Below are 21820 nucleotides of genomic sequence, written 5' to 3' on the forward strand. Positions count from 1 at the left end.
GACCGTTTTTGTACTATATGAAAAGTTAAGAAAATGTCGTGCATCCTTTTTACATGACTTTAGCCGGATTTGTTTGAGCTAAGTCTTTAAATCCACTTAAGAAACACGGTATTTAANTATATATATAGGGGAAATGTGAGAGAGCGATGCTCGTTGGCTACCAAAAACATTTAAACCAAGGACTTTCGGGTTCGTAGTAGGGATGCTTTAACTACCATAGTTGTACACCAAAGTCCCGGGTGAATTAAGAAGTTTCATATAGTGGGCATTGCAATAACACATCATGACATGCTAATTTTCAGTTTCAATGGTATTAAGGACAAGGGTTGCAGGATTGAATGTAAACAAGGTTTGTAATTTGGGATAGTCAGCCTTAGTCTGACTGTCAGTCCAATGGCTTAGGCAGGAGATTGATAATTTTAATTTTACTTTTTGCTTAGTTCGTTATATCTTAAAAACTTTTTAGCAAAAGGAATGTATGCAATGACGTGTCATTGCGGCGGCTACCTTATAAAGCACCCTGACTGATCCTGGACTTGGGTTTACTTGTATAACTATGTTGGTCAGAGCATTCCTACTACAAATCAAAGTTTCTTGGTTTGAATCTTACCGGCAGCCAACGGACTTTTCAACCACACATTTCTTCCTTCATATCATTTTTGAAACTATGCATTTTGCCAAAAAAATGAGTATATGTTGCTTCAATTTTGAATACGTGGGTTTCTAAATTTGACTGTTTATTTGTTTTAGAGCTATTTCAACACCTTTTTTTACAGTGTATTTCTATGAAAATCATCATATCTGTCATCATCAATCATGCATATCTGTTTCTTTTGATGTTTACTTATAGCAAAATTATAAAATAAATAATGTTATAACTTGATTTCTAGGGAATTATTCTTTCAACTCTTTCTGGAATAGTAATATTGTGTAAAAATATTTGTCCTAAGCTAAGAATTATTTTTTAGTATATTGGGTAATTTTCATATTTTCTCATTCCCACTTGATTACAATGCTCGTCAACATCCTACTTCTACATCGAATTCATAATTTCTTTAATCAAAAATGCCTTTCAAAGGGATTTAGAAATATGGCTTATCATTTTATTGTCTCCAGCCTTTCAATTGTTCAATATTTGTAAACAATAAGGTGATAAGACAGAGGTTCAATTTGAATTCGAATGTTTTGACTTTAATTAGTACTGGAATTAAAGTCGCAATTGGATTTAAAAAAAAAGTTTAAAAAAATGATGGAATTAGAAAATTAAATTTAGGATAAAGTTTGAATGGTTGAATGAATAAATAATATCATCAGAGACATCTATTCTAAAAAATGATTAAATATTTATTTAATAAATACAAATGTTAAAGTGGAGTACACAAAATGATCATGAAATAGTTAATTTCAATAAACAATCAAAATTTTATTATTTTTATCCTAATTATTTTTATAATAAGCATTTTTGTTTTTTAATTTAAAATTAAGATTTGTTTTGAAACCATCATCAACACATCTTGGTACCTTTACTTGCAACTCTCCTGAACTAATCTAAAAAAAAAAAAACTCTAAATTAGAAAAAGAACAATGTATTATATATAATATCCCTGAAAAAATATGAAATAATAAATTGACATATGCAGTGGTAATCATTTATAATTTTTGCTAAAATTGAGTAATCCTTTTAACACTCGTTAAAAACGGGTTAATTACTGAGCTTTAAAGTGTACCCATAACTTTTTTAGCTTAGAAAGAGAGAAAATCATGAAAAATGCGACTTCTATAAACACATTATGAAAAATAAAATGTTGCATGATCATATGCCTGGAAAAGAAATGTTTATGTACTAATAATAAACAATTACTAATAATATATGGATATATGGATAAATATANTTGACACTATAAAAACATTTTCATCAAAACACTAAATCAGATTGGAATTCTTGTCTTATTAAAACTATTTGATGTAGACGCTACCCACTATGTTCTCTATTTATAGCAAGGTTTGTAAGATAAAGTATTTTGCTTTTGCTTTCTTTGAAAAAAAATAAATTTAAGTTTGATAAAATTATTCCGTACAAAGAAAATTAGTTCATAGTAATTACAAGACTTGTCAGATAGCAAGGTTAATTTGCGTAAAAATAGAATATTTTTATAAATTGGTTAGCCTCTCCATTATTCGAAATACTTTTTTGTTATGCTTTTTTACACTCTTTTTAATCATCTTAAACTTTAAAGAAAACGATACTTGCAGTTTATGGCTCCAGCGTATGCTATATTATGTATTTTCAATTTTTTTTTAATTTCATTGCGTTTACAGATTTTAAAATTATGATTTACAAGGAAGATATATATATATATATATATATTAGTAAAGAAAAGTTGCTTAAAGCAATTAACCCTAAAACTTATTTTCTTTTGAAATTATATTGAACATCCTTGATTTTTTTGTTGCGATTTTAGATTGCAATAATGATAGTAGTTGTATATAAGTTTTCTTTTCAAGCTTTAAAAAAAAGTTATTGTAGCATATGAGAAGAATTTTTTTTTCGTTTAAATTTTATTAAAAAGTACCATTTAATGTATTAAATAATGTTTTATTATACTTGAGTCTTAATGAATGTTCTAGCTTACTTAACGTAAGGAAAAAGTTACAAGTTTCTAAAATTTATCCAACCAATAAACATGCCAAATATATTCTTTAAAGAATTAAATCAGATAATGAAGTTATGAGAGGGACTGTTTTGATTACAATGTACATTAAATATTCAAGATTACTTCGGTAGACTTCTTAGAATGTTCTATAATATCTTTATTACAAAACAAGATATATTTGTTCAACAGCTACATTAAGGAAGCCTGTCTAAAAGTATAATTAGAGATTTAAATCACGTATTAGATTTAGCAGAATGAAATAAATTTTGGCGTCGGTTGGTCGTGAAACTTTGAATAATATTTGAATTTAAATAAATGTTTTAAGATTTAGTTCAATATTCGATAGAGCTTATACTTTGCTAAGCATAAAATTTTAATCTGAAACATAAATGAATTTATTCCCAATGTTTCTTTAAAGACAAAAAAACATTAAAACACTTTCTACACTGAAAAAAAGACTATGGTCATAACTACCAGAATATGGTAAGGTTTATCATGTTTCTGGCTCGATTAGAATACCAAAAATCTCGGTAATTTTTACTGAAGCGTTTCGGTGAAATTGACAATAGAATATGGTTTTATCATATAAGGTAAAATTTGATAAATGTGTAAAATTTAGTAAATATGGTAAAACATGGTAATTTTTTTTCATGATACCTTAGTTCCTGGTATGAAAACCATTTATTCGGGACCATTTATTATACCATTAAAATATGAAACTTTTCAGTTTCATATTTTACTAAATGCTTGGAAATAAGAAATATACTCTTGAAAACCAAACCAAAATTAACAGATAATCAAGGTATTTTAATATTGATTTAATTTTGTTCGTAATCATAAAATGTTTTAAAATATTATGGCTTTTTAATGTCACTGAAACAAAAATTGTATTCTATATCCAGCTTTGAAATGCATTCGAAAGAAATAATTTTATTAATGCGTTAACAGTAATTTTTTATATTCAGTTTCTAGTTTTGATCGATAGTATGAAATATTTTAAATTAGGATGTTTTTTATGTTACTGAATTATAAAAACTGTATTTTATTGACAATTTTAAAATGTATTTCAAAAAATGTTTCCTGTCTCATTGTCATCAATTCAGTTCTAATTTTGTTCTTAAAGTAAAATACTTTTCATGACTTTTGCATGCTTCTAGATTACTGAATTTTATATCTAAATTTGGAATGAATTTCTAAAAATTCTGAATTTGATAAGATTAATTTGCGATATACAGTTTGTTTTTGTGTTTGAAGGTGCAATGATTGTAAATAATCGTAATTGTTTTTGTAATATAACCTAACGTAAATGCTTTTTTATATTCTTTATTTTCAGACATTTCTCCAACAAACAACAGCAAAATGAAATAAAATAAAAATAAAAAATGAATTAAAAATACAGAAAACAAAGGAAATACATTTTAAGAAAATTACTCAACAAAGAAGACAAGAAAAAAATGCAACAGATAATCTACTGGATTGATTTGATTTTTATTGAAAAGTTGATAAAATTAATAACGGCTAAATGGATTAGTGAAAATAATTACACTGCGTAAAAATTATGGCGCAAGGCCAAAACTTACCATATTACCATAAAAGTTACCATATTTCTAGCTCTATAGAAGCACCAAAAAGTTTTAAATTTTAATTAAGAGTAATTTTTACCCTAGCACTTTGGTAATAATTTTGTCAAAATTAACAATAAAATATGATTTTCCCCTTGCAGTCAGGCTAACCTTGATAGGTTCTCGTGGTCTTCCCCTCCACTTAACTCAAATTCGGGTTAGTTCCATCAAAAAGTACTCTACGAAGGCAAATTTCTCCCGATACTTGATCCAGGAGTTCCCTTGTCTTCTGGATTGGCTTCAAAATTACAAGGTAACGGTTTTGAACATTAGTAGTCGCAAACCCAAAATTGGGTTAGCTGTTCAACGACGGTTATAAAATAAAATAAAATAAAATANACGAGGGCAAATTTCTCCCGATACTTGATCCAGGAGCTCCCTTGTCTTCTGGATTGGCTTCAAAATTACAAGGTAACGGTTTTGAACATTAGTAGTCGTAAACCCAAAATTGGGTTAGCTGTTCAACGTCGGTTATAAAATAAAATAAAATAAAATAAAGTAAAATATGGTTCATTTATGTTATTAAATTAACTATAAATATAAAAAATGGTAAATGTGGTAAAATTTGCTAAGTAATTAATGATACCTTAGGACATGGCATAAAACCCATTCATACAGTAAAATTTACTTTTCAGTTATATATTTTTTTAATAAATGTGTGTTAATAAGATATATAGTTTTAAATACCAGAATTTCCGATGCACCGTTGCCAAATGAAAGGAAAATGTTTTTATTTTTTCATTATTTTTATTTTTTTAATGGCGGGCACTTGGAACTATTGTCCATTGGCCTCAGAAAGGGCCAGAACTGCTACCCTCTTCTCGTTACCCAGTGGGCACCTGTGGCGAAGCCACGGTGGTGGAGCAGCGTAGCCCACGTCACACAACCACAAGCCTGTTTATAGGGCGGGTCATACGCACACATTCACGCACAAAGGAGAAAGGACATAGAGCACAAAGAGAGAGAAAGAAACATCTATGCCCAGAGCGGGATTCGAACCCGCAGCCACTGGCTCCGCGTCATGCACGCTAACAGCTCGGCCACCAGGCCGACTGAAAGGAAAATGTACTAAATGCATATTTTAAATATTGTATATTTTAATTTTATCAGCCAAATTTTTTTTACCTAAAATGTCATTACCATGCAGAGTATGGTACTTTTACATGCTTTTTGAAATCTGAGTATAAATAATTTTTCCTGAATTTCAAAAATTTAATATTCTGACTCCATAATCTAGGGGGGAAAAGAGAAGCACAAATTTTCATTGCTTGAGTATTTTGTGCACATTAAAAATAATTTTGTACGTTTGAAATTAATATTAAAGTTAAGAAAAACAAAACAATACAACAGCCTAACATATCACTATTGAGGAAGACGAGATTCAAGAACAACATAACCAGTTTGATAACTGAATGATATTTAGAAATGTTTCTCATAATCATCCTTGACTTCTCCAGTTTCTTCAAGTAAAGGAAATTAACTGTAAAAAATTTCGGATAGAATTACGGTAACCAGTTTGATAATTGAATGATATTTAGAAATGTTTCTCATAATCATCTTTGACTTCTCTAGTTTCTTCAAGTAAAGGAAATTAACTGTAAAAAATTCCGGATAGAATTACGGTACAGAGTACCGGTACTTTTACCGTAAAATATTGTATCGTTATTTTTACAGTAATATTTATTTAATTAGAGTGATTCAGTGATTTCACGATAGTTATTACTGTAAAAATTCGGTGTATCAGATGGTTTGTTCCTAATATGTTTCTGTAAATTGGATATTACGGTAAAAGTACTGACACCAAGAGTGTAGATAATTTTTGCCACATTTCAATCTGGTATTTTTTACACTGTAGATCTCTGTGATCTTTCTTTCCTTGTTAATAATTTACTCTATTCTAACACTGTTTCAGTTTTTACCTCACTTAAATATTAAGTTGCGAGTCCTAATGTGTTTTCTATCTGGTCCCTTAATTTGACAAGTATTCCAAAAATATTCATTAAGAGCTGTGGTTACGGAGCACCACTTATTTTGAGGAAAAGCACACTGACACGATAAAAGTAAAATTATCAGCGGTATTTTTATCAGTTTCATTTCAAATGTTAAATTTAATCGAAATTTGATTTACTTTCGATTTAAAACCTGAATTCATTTAACTATTTAATTAAGAATAGTTTACACTGCTTAAACTAGGTCACCATCTGGATGTAGTTTAGGTTACATGGCGCTTGTATTTAGGGGTTTACAACTATTAAGCTAAATCTCTGAGAATAAGCTTTTAAACTAATTGAAGAGATGAAGATTCATACTAAGTGCTCATTATAAAGTCCTTATTATGATGAAGATATTAAATTAACGTAAATTTTGATTCACCTGCCTCTTACAATATTCCACTTCATTTTATTAGGTCCTTAAGTATGAATTCGCCACGGTCCGAGGTCATTATAGACTTGGACAGACACTGTTTGATCCAGACAAAAATGTCAATGAAACCTTACCTAGATCTTAAGTATGAGTATTTTTAGGTGCGACGAGTATTTTGTTTTGTATCTTGCAATGACACAAAAATTGTCTCAGTGATTAAAATACTCATACATATTTATACGCATAATGCCATAGCTTGCCATTTGAAAAAAAAAACAATTCCATTAATTAAAATTAATTATTCTTTTTAGTTTTTTTTAATTATTTCATAAACAAATGAAGTATTTTATTACTTTTTACATATTTTAGGCCATTTTTATAGCGTATTTGTTTATATTTTTACAGTGTATTAGCTTTTACAGTGCATTTCTTTATATTATTTAAACGAAACTCAAACTTTCTAAAAGATAACTTGAATCGAATTTATTATTTTGAATTTATAATTAATTATTTCATTAATTCAATTAAATTATTTTTTCGCTAATAAAAATTCATTTAAAATTCCAACTAACGAGGGTAAATCCAATTATATTTTTACGCAGAAAATCGCTTTGTAAAGATATAAAAACAAAACAAAATCTTAAAGTTTTATCTTTTAAGTGATAAAATTATGTCAAATAATATTCATTACATTAGACTTAAGATCCCATATGGTTAAAAAAGTTAAAGATGCAGACTTTAGTAGAGGAAATTCATTTTTATAATTTGAAAAACACAGTCAAATAAAAGATTTTCAATAGCTGTAAAATTATTAAAATATAATCATAATTTTCACAAAAATTCTAAATTTATTGGAGTGATCATTCATTTTCTTTTTCGTTCATTTGTAGATCGTTTTAAAAAAATTACGTCTGTACGAGTTAAGTTTTTAAGTAAATGATTAAGGTTAAGATTCATCGATGACATTTCAGAAATTCTCATTGTTAAAAATAATTCTTAAATGCTTGTCATGACTTTGTGATTCTAAAGGGTGTTTCACAATGATCAATCCTAATATATTTTATTTTTTTGATTACTTTAAAAAGAATGAAGTGAAGCAATAAATATAAGCAAAGCAATAAATATAAGCATTTAATAATGAATTGTTTGCATTTTTTCTTTCATTTTTTTTACTTGAAGTTTAAGATTCTGTCAAAACATTATCTTCTTTGCAGGTAAAAAGTAATTATAAATTAACGGGATAAATTGACCAATTAATCCCTAGGACGCAAAATTAATTCTGACCAAAATTATTAAGATAATATTGCACGAAATCTAGGTTTTTTGTAACGCACTCTTTTAACGATGAGCTTCAGTGTTCATGCAGAAAGTTGCTGTAAAGGAACATAAATAATGTCCATGGCTTTAAATTTTTTAAAAACCAATTTGTAATACTTTAAGAAAAATGAAAACTAATTAATATTATAATTAATTTTGTAATATTTTAAATTTAAAGAAAGGCACTTCACAATTATAATAATCCTAAAAGTTGTAAAACATTTAAATGCGTGATAAAAAAAAGTAAAAATAAAGAATAGAAAGAGCGTGGTGCTTACATCCTGGCCCATTATCTTCCTGTTGTTCCATTTTCCACAGCATTTGGATCAATTTTTTTCTGAATGGAACATCCTGAGATAACTGAAATAAGAAGATTATATTGAACTTTTTTCCGAAAAATCAGAAATGTAGATTTCAGAATAAAACTTTTAAAATCCAATTTCTGAACAGTATTTAAATGGTGACAAAGAAAACTCTTTGACAAGATTTACTAAAACAGTGTGTGACCTGCTACTTCTAGTTAGTTTTTCAAACTATTTTAAAAATATTTTTCATTGAAACATTATTATATCTAAGAATTTATTTGAAAAATATGTATAAAACAAGAATATAGCAAAGCGTTGATGAAACACAAATAAATGCACGAAAATGGATATACTATAGTTATAGTTCTATAAACAGTAACGTTCGTCTGTATCGAAGCACAAAATGACAGGAGAAAGTAACGAAGCAAACACATTGCTATAAGGAGATAAGTGGTTTAATCCGTATTTTACCATCGTCCTATATACAGGACAGTTGCAATTTGTTGCATTTTTACAGCTGATATCGTTAAATTTTATTATTTTTCACTTCTAAAAGGAAGTTTTTGATGGATTGACATTAATTACACCCATTTTATGTTTAATTTTATGTTTTTTGTATTTTTTTTTTAAATTTATGAAAATAGCTATTTTTTACTATTTAATTTGACACGAATTAAAATTTCATTTCCAATAATTGCAAGAAGAAGACAATAAATTTCTTTTGAAATTTATTAACTCCAAGACTTTAGTATTACATTTGAGTAAAAATTGATTCAAAAAATGTATATTTAAACTGGTTTTACAAGTGATTTAGATGCTGTCCTATATACAGGGCAATGGTAAAATCCCCTACTACCGGCACCCTGCTGAGAAACTCAATTACATCCGGGTTTCTTTGAACAAAACGTCAGAGTTTACTTTTAAAATTCCTCCTCATTGGTCAAGAGGTTTAATCACGTGGTGACGCTATCTTTTTGGTGGGAAATTATGAACTTAGAAGTGAGCTATTCATTCAATGCCTAGTCATTTTAGCGAGAAAGCGTCGAAAATGAGTCGAAGATTTTTAACAATTGAAGAGGCCCATGACTATTTAATGTCATTGAGCATGGACCTGTTATATTTGATGAAAAACCACAAGAAGAAACTGCAGGAACTATCGAAGTTATAAGGGAAAAGACAACTGAAGAAGTAAATATTTCATCACCAAAATGACCGAATCGAACACCAAAATATTCGTTAGCTCCCGAATTATTTCATAGTGAGAATCATCAAAAAATAGCGGACATGGTTTCAGGAAAATCAAGCTTGAGCACGATGATAAAAGAAGAGAGAGATACAGGTGTGAGGGGGTCGGGTGTAAACCTCAGTGTGCAGGAAGTGGTATTTAAATTAGAATAGATTTCCAAACATTATGAATGAATATGATATTAGAAAGATCATTAACTAAATTATAAGAATTTTTCAAAATGCGGAACAATTTTTAGAAGTTAAGGTCAGCAGATAAAGAGCAATTTTGAATGATTTCAGCTAAAGGAAACTCAAATGTATGATTAAAATTAAACTCTGTAGGGCGTTGGAAGATATTTCGATATTCTTATTTTGGACATATCTTTCGTTGTTTTTAAGTCGAAGTTTAAGGGTAGGTATTGTTTTTTCATTATACTCAAATCCACACTGACAAGAAATTTGATAAATGCCCTGCATATTAATATCCGCAGTAGGCTTTCTAAGGTTGGAAAAGTTTACTGGTAAAAAAATGACATTCAACTCAAATTTTACGACCTGTTTCTTATTTTCCTTCTTTTATTATTTCGTTTAAGCTTTTACCTCTATCCATATTGATTAAACGACTATTTTTCTTATTGCAACGTATTTGTCTCGTTACTTTCTGATGTCATTTTGTGTTTCGACGCTGAGATATCTTTTGTCTATACAACTGAAACTATAGAACTCATATTCTTGTGCATTGATTTGTGTTTCATTCACTTTGATTTGCTTGATTCATACATAGCACAAATTATTCCCTAGTTTTATTTGAATGTATATGACATGCTATTAATAAACACATAGAACTTTATTTCACCCCGTTCTTCAAATGGTACATTTCGAAACAAAACGATATTTTGTAAGTAGCTTCCAGATTTTTCTAGACAATTTAACAAATTTTTTTTTTCTAACTTACAAAAATTTTACTGCTCTTCTTTTAATAACTTCTTGATTTATTAATTTACAAAATTTACATCAATTGTTGTATCGAACAAAACATGATACTATTACAGAATTTATCTCCTTTTGAAGCAACTCTCTGCACATATTAAATTAAGTATTCGAATTACATCAAAATAATTTAAGTACTTTTCTTTTAATAAATTTTTTTTTCTAATGGGGAAATGCGTAGAGAAATATTTTCTTCTTTGTATTTTAAGTATAAAAGTTCTTTTTAGAGGCCTTTACCCTCAATTTCTTGGGTTTTAGGCTAAATTTTTAATTTGTGTTTTCTTGATACTATTGTACTTAACAAACTTTTGATGATTTAATATTATTAAACAGCACAATATCTTTAAAAGAAGTTAAAAACAAAGGGGTCACTTTAATATATTAGGAGAAATAGCGTTTGATATTTTTAGAGCTAATATGAATTTTTCTTCAAACCTTTAAGGCAATTTTTTAAGAAAAAATTTAGGAAACTCAAATCTTACTGAAATTACTCAAAATCCCAAAGGTTTCGGATTTTAAGTAGGTAATTTAACAGCGTATTAAAACATCGTGTTTCTCAGTTTTCAGATTTTTTAAAATTTAATTTTATTATAGTTACCCTTTATATCTGAAATTTTGATTGGGTGTTAGCCTTGTATACTACATGTATTGAGAGATACTGCCAAATATAATAAATATCTATCATTTGTTTACTTGTGAAAATAGAATTAGAAGGGCCTCTTAAAAAGTATAGTTTTCTTTGGGGGAAGGGAGTAATCTGTGTTTTAATTTTTCAAAATGATAATTACCATATCCAAGAAATCATCTGTAAAGTCTTTTGAAGGCGTGGCCGAGAAGGCCAGAGGAAACTGCGGAAGTTCTTTTTCTACTTCGTGAGACCTCTTCCTTCCATTCGTCCACCCTCGACTGTATTGGTAGGTTTGTCCTGCTGTTGACAAGGCTAATTGAAGAACAACCAGCGCTGCAACCGCAGTGGTACTTTTTAGAGCCACCATCAGAGAGGAGTCTGGAACACGAATTTTTTCGTGATTAATGCTGAATATACATTTTTTATATAGTTTTTGATAATCGAGAGAACATGGGCAAATAATAATTCTAAGGTTTGCTGACTTACTAATAACATAAATTTATGCCTATCAAAAGTAGGTGCAATTAGTTAGTTTAAACTGATCCGGTTATAGATGGACATATTGCTCTGAAGAATAAAGGACAAAGTGATCATTCTAGATGTATTTTCACTAGCAGGTTAATAAATAATTCACATTGAGTAATTAAGCTCATAAATACAGTTTTGTTTAATAATTATTAATGTAAGCAATTTGATACATAAACCAAATCATCGTTTTTTACAATAAAACCAGTGCAATCAGTTTAGTCAAAAAATATGTTTGTATAAACAATATGTTATTATTTCTGAAATCGTTGGTTTATAATAAATGTAAATAAGTTTACATGATTATAGGTATTTTTAAATTTAAATAAATTTACATGATTGCATCCATTACTGATTAGTGCCATTCGATACTCGATTGTCCCGTCCGGCAGTGAACTGATCGTAAAGACACGGTCTCCAGTAGAACACCGAAGTCAAGCATCACGGGCTGCAATCAGAAAGCGGGTGGGTGACCACTACGATCAACCTATATAGGTACCGAGGGTGCGTGGTATCGGTCCTCGTTAAACTGTTATACCGTAAAGTGCTCGACTTCAAGGGCAAGTCGTTGGGCTACCAAAGCAGGGGAGCCATTCCCTCAGCAGAAGATCAAAATTGCGATGGCATGTCTTCGGATCCTGCTCAGGGATGTTTCACAGACCGTCGCCAATAGCCCATTGTGCAACTCTAGTGCAACGTAAATAAAGTACCTACCTACCAATACTCGATAAAACGTTTCTTTAGCCAGGTATGGTTAATAAGCTTCATTGTAAATGTGGTTTCGAAAACCGAGTATTAGCAGACAGCACTGTACACAGTAAAAAATACCAGATAAAATTTATGATTAATTGCGGATGAATTGATGTTTTCCGGGTGAATTTTACGGTAAAATTCAGTTTTACCGGAACATGTTACGTGACAAAAATCTGATATACCTTAAATTTTACAGTAATAATTACCATAAAATCGCTGAATCACTCTAATTAAATATATATTGGAAATTGAAATGAAAATTATTACTATGAAGATTACGGTATAATATTTCACGGTAAAAATTGATTTTATGGATGATGCACCCAAAGTGCCGGTACTTCGTACAGTAATTTGATCCGAAATTTTTTACAGTGTAGAAAGAAGGTACTTAATATGCGATAACTCCAATATGGAACTCTCCTATTGTTAGTGAAAAAGATAGTGGTTCCAGTATAATGGATTTTACGACAAAACGTACCAGCATCCTGAATGCCGGTACTATTTACTGTAATTAGTTCCTACTTTTTTACAGTGGGGGTGACCTTAGGTGGTAGAACCCAAGCAGGTTAGCATCTCAATCTTCGTTCCATCGTGGCTTAATCATATGATACTATATAATTTAATTAACTGTATGTACTTACGTTTTCGTGGCAAAATTTTACTACTCATTGAACTCATTGATTTAAAAGTACTTTTCTACATTATAAGAGTGAAGGATAATGCTTTTTTCTGCAACAAGATATTAGGGGGACCGGAAAGTAACGTCGTTTCGGCGCGCTAAATATTCGTTAGTCTTAAAAACCAATTCCTTTTTATTGATCCATTTCGATTCATACTTTCCGGCTCGCTTAATATTTATAAAGTTTATTCAAGTTATCATTAATCAACCCCCATTTGAATGGATTCGTTAAACTCAGTTCATTAATTTAAAATTAGGTTTTTATGCCTTCATATTCTAAGAAAATCATTTTCACCATGTCATTCGAAACAAGAGTTGCATTACTAATAATAAATTATATAATAGCGCTTCCAAGAATTTTTGCTAAAAGAAACGTGGAGAATTATTAGAAATATTCTCATAATTATCTTTAGGCAACTAACGAACAGAGTTGATATATTTATTGAGCAGATGGATAGGAAGGTTCTCAGAGAGGAATTGTGCAAGAAAAACTTCTAGTTTATAAGTAATGTGTATGATATTTGATGTTTTAATTTTCTATATCTTAAAAGTGTTTTATTACTTAAATGGCAACGTACAAGAGATCAGAATTGCGCTAATATTGCGGTTTTGATCTTTTACGTTTTAAAAAGAATTGATCTTTGCTAGATAAACTGCATTATACGAGGGATAAGAAATGAGTTGGTATTGCTCTTTCAATTTCCGATGTTATAAATATCATTAGTATTAGATAAATTTAAGCGTCAAATAAAAATTAAATTTCAGATAACTGAAATATTTAAGCTATTTCCGTCTAAAAAAGTGTTTTTACGAGGAAAAAAAAAACAGTGAAAAATATCCAATTTTGTGATAAATTATGCTTGAAATTCAAAATATTTTTTGTTGTTAACCTCTATTCTTCTATAAAAGTGTGGATATTTTAAATATTTTTTGCCGAAAATACCTAGTACTTTATTTTCTAAGATTTAAGTTTCGCAGGTAATATTTTTTAGTCATTACAAGATTTTTATATTCCGTGACCACTATCCAGTGCTCTACTAACTCAAAAATTGTAATATTTTGTGTTGTGTGAAATATTCTTGTTTTAAAATGTTATAAATAAAATATCAGAATTTCGTAAACGTATATATAAAGTGGGACTGCATTTCCTAATTTAAAATGCAAGTGTAAGTTTTTAAAGTCAAAATTGCCAACTAAAAACTAAAAACTGTATTTATGAAATATATATTATGTACTTTTATTTTTGAATTTTCATGTAGAAAATATTTTAGTTTCAAGCTGTGTATTCCTGTATTTTACTTTCGTATTTATAAAAAGTAAAGGTATCATATACAGGTAGAGCATATTATACTATGGAATCTGGCATTTATTGGTAAATAAACCAATAAAATATTGAAATTTGATTAATAAAAAACTGAAAAAAAGATTGCCAAGTATTAAAAGTGTTTTAGAAATTGAATATTGCCATCCTTTCTTCAATTTCAGATTAAATTGTTTGCAGTCAAAATCTATGAATACTGTTTGCCAAAAAAAAAATAATAATAATAATAACATACGGGGGTTGGACAAAATAATGGAAACACTTCTACACTGACACATTTTTTGATCTTTTTCAAGAAATATTTAGAGAATCATTTTATAAATGTAGAAGTGCTTAGGTTTTACATTTTCTCATAATTATCAATAAAATTTAAAGCTTTTAGAGATTTGAGAGACCGACAATAAATTACAAACAGAAAATAGTGTTTTTGAACACCCTATGCAAGAAATGTAGCAATAAATTTAGAGCAATAAATTTAGAACTTATAACAATAATTTTGGTTATTATAAGAGATGATTTTATGAAATTTCATAAATCTAGCTTAAATATTTATGGAGATATGGACATTTTTATGAAAAACTAATTTTTTTGTCTCGCGTTTTTTGGAAATAACTTTAAAAATACTCAATAAAATTTAAACAAAATTTTTGGAGAAATCTAAAATTAGTAACGAAATCATTGTTTCAGAATTTGAGAAAAATTTGTTAAAAACTGCGAAAGATATGAGTAATTAAATTAGCTTTTTTAAACAGCGCATGCGAGGGAAATATTTAAATTTTTTGTACTTAATTTTGAAGTGAATCGTATTTAGCAACTAATAAAAAAATTCGATTTGAATATCCTAAAAATTTAAACATTTTCAAGTAATTTTCTAGTTAGTTTTCATATTCTTTCAAAGAAAACTCAAAATGATGAGGAGTTTTCTACAAATTTCATTTTGTACTATTAAGCAAGATTTATTAATAATGACACTAGCATTGTTGGGGATCGGATCAACCCCCATAAAAGTATCTTTCCTTTCGCATGTTTTTTTTTCCTTATACAATCATATTTCGGCGTATTAAAGTTTATTGTAAGGTATAATTATTAGTCATTTAATTTTGTCTTATACAAAATAATATTTGTGGAACATCCCTTTCTTCAGTTTCTTTTAAAAGGTTCAAAAACTACTAAGAAAATTGCTTGAAACCTTTAAAATTTTTTAAGATATTGCAATCAGACTTTTTTCATTATATGCTAAATACGATTCACTACAAAATTATGCAAGAAAATTTATTTATTTTTCCTCGCATGCACAGTTTGAAGGAACTACTTTAATTACTTATGTATTCAGTTCTAAAAGATTTTTTTTCAAATGTTAAGGAAAAAAAAATTGTTATTCATTTTAAATTGCTCTAAAAAGTTTGTTTAGTTATATTGAATGTTTTTAATGTAATAACATATAAGCGTGACACAAAATAATTAGTTTTTTATAAATATGTCCATATCTCCATCAATATTTAAACTAGGCTTACTAAATTTCCTGCATTTATTGCATATAATGACCGAAATATTTGTTACAAGTTACAAGTTTATTGCTAGATTTTTTGGTATAAGGTGTTCTAAAACACTATTTTTTGTTTGTAATTTACAGTCAGTCTCTCAAACCTGCAAAAACTTTAAACTTAAACTTCATTGATTAGTATGAGAAATCGCATGATCTAAACGCTTATAAAGTTATAAAATGATTCTTTAAGTATTTCTGGAGAAATATGATTAAAGTATTGGTATATAGAAGTGTTTCCATTATTTTGGCCTCCCCTGTATATCATATTATTCATAGGTATTAATAAATTTATAAAATTGTTTTTTGAAAATTATTATTTATTAATATCTTCAAAATGTTTATATTTTGAGCAGCCATTTTACATAAAAAAATTTATTTAGATTTTTAAAATATTTTGTTTTAAATATTTATTTTGATTAATTCCTTAAAATTTTCAATGATTGTGAATGGGCAAAAAAAAAATAATTTTTTCCCCATTTTTATATCTTATTAACTTACAGAAGTCTTATTACTGGTAAAACTTATCTTATTACTTTCCCATTTAGAAGTCAAAACTGAAAATTCCAAAGAAATGTTTTAAAAGTGAGAAAAAAAAAGGAATTTAATAGTTGCATTTTTTAATTTTATTTGTTGGGATATATTAATCGATTTCTTTAAAATTTCGGACATGGAAATTTTCAATTGCGCAAATTAACAAGATGAATCAATCTAACAAATGCGGTGACACTACGGACACACTGAGAAGCAAATTCTGGTAAAATTACTGCATGGTAATGACATATCTGTTAAAAAAAAATTCTGGTGAATAAAATCAAAATATACGATATTTAAACCATTCATTTTGTAATTTTCCCGTTAATATGGTTACAGTTTACAAAAAATTCTGGTTTTTCAAAATTATAAATCTTATTACCACACATTTAGTGAAAAAATACAAAGCTGCAAAGTAAATTCAACAACTTCTTGTCTTTATAAGATATTGACAAGATATAAGATATAAGACTCATTTTCCAAATCTTTTCTTGTAAATATTTGTTTGTCCGCAATATTTAAATAATTTATATTTTTCTCGAAATTACTTTTTGCTCTTTATTATTGTTCTGCTTTTGCATTTCTTGCCATTTTTGTTTTGGTGACAATTATTACCTGAAGTGTAGAGTGTTGCATATCAGACCAATTTTAAAGTTTTTTTTTTGCAAAAGGTTAGACCTCAAGTAATTAATTACTCAAATAATAATTGTTATGCAAAATCAAGAACAAAAAGTAATATTAATCAGTAATACATCCCACTTTTTATGTTAATCTAATTTTTCGTAAATGATTTCAATCATAAATTTTAGAAAAATATTAAGGAAAATAATTTGGCTCAAAGGCGACCATATCTTGTTTGAGTTCATTTCTTGAATTTGAATAGTTGATTGGTTAGTTAGTTTAGTTGATTGAATTTGAATATTTATGCAATTAAATCTTTTTTTCTTCATTTGTTAATATTTTATTGGAATAAATTATATTTTATTGGAATATTTCACAAATGTATTATTCTTTGCTAAGAACATGAAAAATTTTGCATGCCGAGTTTTTTACTCTACCAGGAAATACAGTGCTACTGGACCAGTTGTACCTGAATTTGATTAGATCAGGACATAATTCATAGACTGGTTTGTAATAGTAGTACTTTATTTTCGTTGAAGTAGAGCTTCACAATTGGCTATTGATGACTGTCTGGGAAAAATGCCTGCACTAAAAAATAATGTATGGTCAAAACGCTGGAATACGGTAAAAATTTACCGAGTTTCTGGTTTCTAGGCACACATAGTAGCACGCTAATTTCAACTGAGCAGCAATACAACTCCGTAATGATTTTGGTATAATCAACAATAAAATATTGGTGAATGTGATAACATGATATTTTAGAGCATGTCATAAAAATCATTTTTCGGTTGAATTTACTTTTCAGCTTCGTATTCGTTGCTAAATGCGTGGTGAAAAGAATTTTGAGAACCAGAATTTCCGTTAAACCGTTAAGACTTGAAAGAAAAAAATTACTAAATCAATGGTTTAAATACAGTTTTGGCTTTATCACCTGAATTATGTTTTTCTTCTACCAGAAATATCGTTACCATTCAATACAGTAGTTTTACTATTGTTTGCTCCGTGGGAGGATATTTTAATCCTCTGCAGAAGGGATTCCGTGCTTTGGTAGCCCGACTATCTGTACGTGAAGTCAAATACTTTATGGTACAGTTTAACGAATTTTTCCTTTACAGACCAATCAAAGTGGTCACCTACTCGTTAACTGATCCTGGCCACAGATGCCTGACATCGGTGATCACCTAGGAACCGTGTTCCACGATAAGATCATTAAGGGGTTAGCTCAAGGTTCAGCCGACCCACTCTTTTTTGATTTTATTAGGCCAAACAAAAATGAATTATTATTTTTAAACGCATGTTATTTAATTATAAGGAAAACAGACTATATGAAAAATAATATTTAATGATAATAAAGTTTCATAAAATAAGAATTTATTCATTTTAGTTTTAATAACTTTTCCTTTGAAAATTAAAAAAAAATTAGATTACAATGAGTATTAACTAAATAATTAATAATTTTTCATATATTAATACATAAATATGAATGTTATTGTTTCTTATTTAATACTTTCATGTTTTCTTATATATAAAATAAATGCATATTTAAATCAGAAATAGCAACAAAAAAGCATTTTTAAATAAAAATTATTATTATTAATTTAAGAGCTTTTTTACGCCTGTAATTAACATTGTTTAATAATATATATATTATTCTAGAATAAAATGAATTCTTTGTGGTCCATCATGTTAAACAATTGCACTACGTTTCACAATTTGAATTTTTTTGCTGTTTTGATTGCAAATATATGCTTATAACAGAACTAGAAGTAAAAACATTTTTGAATTTAATTGTTTTTACAATTAATTAAAGGAAATGTTTTCTACTGCAACTGTCAAAACACTTGTATATTATTCTAGTAACTTGTTATAAATAAGTACCGTTGCCTTTATTATTTAAAATCACAATGTTACTGTTTTTTATTTAAATTAATTATATCAAATTTCATTATTTGCAACTGTTCTTGTGTTAATTATTTAAAGCATTTTTCTGTTACATGATTTGAGATATATTGTTTTAAATACAACATAAAACAAATGTTCGAGAAAAAATGAGTCTTCACAATTTCAACATCAGGCTGATTCAATATGGTTTCCCCATATTGAAACCAACAAAAACTATTATAAATGAAGCAAAATTTTACCGCACTCTCTAGACAACGTAATTTGTTCAGCATTCAAAAGAGGGCTAATTGTTCGAGTAAAAAAAACGGCCTACTGATTTTTAAATATTTGATATCTTAAAAAAATGTGAAGAATAAAATTATCAATAAAAAAAATTAGATTCTATAAAACTCCAGATTAAAATAATATATGTTTAATTATATGATTTACAACTCCTACCCTTGTCCAACCTTTGTTCGTATAACAAAAATTTCAATTGTTGTAATAATTAACTTGACAATATGCCACTAATATTTCGCTATTAGCTTTCTTCGTAATAAAAGTAAAAAACTAAACAAGAAGATTTTCATGATGATTAAACTCGTATTAAGAAATACTTCTAGCATTACATCTACTATTTTAAAAATGTACTTAAGTCTAAGCTTAAAATTTAATCCATTTTCAAAAACTGTTAAAAAATATAAAATTACTTTTAAAAGCTGTTATTTTTGTTGTACAATTTATTATAACTCAACGATTATAAATAGTAAGATAATGATAAATACAAAAATTTTATTCCTACCTTGTTGGTCAATGGATGGCTTAGGGATAATGTGATGTTAACTTAACAAGTACTCCCTATGCATTCCGCTACTAATATTTATTCCATCTGAACTGAAATCACGTGGGATGAACTCCTTCTCTCATTGGTGCATTTTACGAAAACTTTTCGTCGCAAACCGAGCTGAATTAAAAGGATTTGAGTAGGTGAGAGGTTTAACGTTGTTTTCATGAATTGAAATAGTTTAAACCATTTCTATCAAATAATATATTGTTATAGAAAACAATATATTTTCAAAATTAGTCCTTGTTTAAGTATTATATGTTACATTAATAAAACAAATAATTTACGCGTTCACTTCAAAGCTGTTGAGTTTTTTTTATTTTTAGAAACTTAAATTTATCTAAACATGTAGGGTTAAAAAGCAAACAAGATGAACTAATTTTTCCATACTTGAGTATTTTCTTACGATATTACTCTAATTTATTTTTTATTGATTTTCGTCTCAATTAAATACTCATGGACAATGTGACTTTTTTGACAAAAAAATGTTCTTTAAGAAAATGTCATGGTGTAGGTTGAGCAGGCTGAAAAAAGCTTAGCAATTTGTATTAAAAGCTTGGTAATTTGGTTATTTTTAATTTGGTTCTGGATTGCGACACATTTTTTTTTAAATTTCCCGGGTGGTTGACAAATAATTGGTTTAGAGCCCTTTTGCTGCTGGACTAGCCGTGGGAGTTTTTCGTGGTTATCCTCTCCATGTAAAGTATATCTGGGATAACTCCTTAAAAAAGTCATTCGCGACAATAAGTTTCCCCCCTCCCTGGTTGATCAAGAAGTTCCCTTAAACAAGACTACGGTGAAGATTGATAGTGACTTTGATTTATTCGGCTGTCCGCGGCTGTTTACGGACGTTTTTTTTAATTTTTTTTTATCACAAGTTAATTTTCAGCCCGTAATGTGCACGTAATTTAATTATAATTTTTAGAAGGATTCTGAAAATATACATGAAATACTCTGACTACAGAACTATATATTTCTTCTTTTATTTTTCTGCAGATAGAAGTTCACCAAAGGCAATTAAATGAAACATTACTAACTGTACGGAACACGCAAGAGAGTTTTGAATTTTTCGAAAATAAATGTTTCGTTTTTCAGGAGTCAAGGTTTAAAATAATAATTTAAAGTGATCTTTCGAGTATTTTCGAAATTTTAAAAAATTTAAGAGAAGGTTGCTATTACAGGGTCATTTTTAGGAGGGGGGGGGGACAAATGGTTTCAAAGTCAAATTTGGCAATTTTAATATTTTCAGCATGTTAACGAAATTGTTACTGGCCTTACTGTACATATTTAGGCACTGCTGATCGAATTAGTAAATGCTAAGCAAACACTGGAAAATAGAAAAAAAGGATCATTGGTCATATAAAAGAAATCTGTCGTCTGCATTGAGCCTGTAGCTATTTATTTTTGAATTCAATATCTTAATACTACAAGTTGGTTAAACATTTAAAACTATTACGAGGCTGTCACGTAAATATGAAATGTTGATTTAAAACAAACACAGACCACAGAATATACATTAAAGCACATTATGATGCACAGTGTTCATCTAGATGGAATAATTAGATATTTATCTAATTATAGATTTAATTACCCCCAGCTAAGTTTTAAATAAATCAAATACAACGGCTCTTAATTGTAAAACTCGAAAAAACTGATGGATATTGGCTTCCATATGACTTTCACGGCTGTATCTCAATTCCATTCATAGCAGTTTAAGCTGGTTTATTGAATGCAAGCAGTGGGTGTGTAATATGTCGTTACTTTGGTTATCCTGATGATCCTTTTTTTTAATTTTGTTTCATAAACGGCGAGGAATAGCTGACCCAATTCTGAGTCTGTAGCCTTGTAATTTTGAACCAAACTCATAAGACAAGGGAACTCCTGGATAACTTTGGGACAAACTGGCCTTCATGGGGGATTTCTAGGTGGCATACTAGCCCGCATATGCGTTACATGGAGAGAAAAACCACAAAAACTCCCCATGGTTGTCCCGACAGCAAGGGGATTCTAAC

The 21820-nt window shown here is 28.5% G+C and overlaps 1 protein-coding gene across 1 annotated transcript; it reads right to left on the bottom strand.

The window, feature by feature from the left end:
- Nucleotides 1-1323: 1323 nt before the first annotated feature.
- On the bottom strand, nt 1324-19840 carry LOC107451018 (uncharacterized). Its single transcript, XM_016066975.3, has 4 exons — nt 19767-19840; nt 11268-11485; nt 8236-8317; nt 1324-1548 (listed from the first exon to the last, which is right to left on the bottom strand). The coding sequence occupies exons 2-4, from the start codon at nt 11472-11474 to the stop codon at nt 1544-1546; spliced, it is 294 nt and encodes a 97-aa protein (XP_015922461.1). The 5' UTR covers nt 11475-11485; nt 19767-19840; the 3' UTR covers nt 1324-1543.
- Between the last annotated feature and the right edge of the window lie 1980 nt (nt 19841-21820).

The sequence above is a fragment of the Parasteatoda tepidariorum genome, chromosome X1 (assembly GCF_043381705.1).
Source record: "Parasteatoda tepidariorum isolate YZ-2023 chromosome X1, CAS_Ptep_4.0, whole genome shotgun sequence".
Taxonomy (NCBI): domain Eukaryota; kingdom Metazoa; phylum Arthropoda; class Arachnida; order Araneae; family Theridiidae; genus Parasteatoda; species Parasteatoda tepidariorum.

Coding starts and splice junctions, on each gene's coding strand:
- LOC107451018 (XM_016066975.3), bottom strand. CDS start 11,474: ATGGTGGCTCTAAAAAGTACCACTGCGGTTGCAGCGCTGGTTGTTCTT. Junction 8,318..11,267: donor CAGATGATTTCTTGGATATG/GTAATTATCATT, acceptor TTCTTATTTCAG/TTATCTCAGGATGTTCCATT.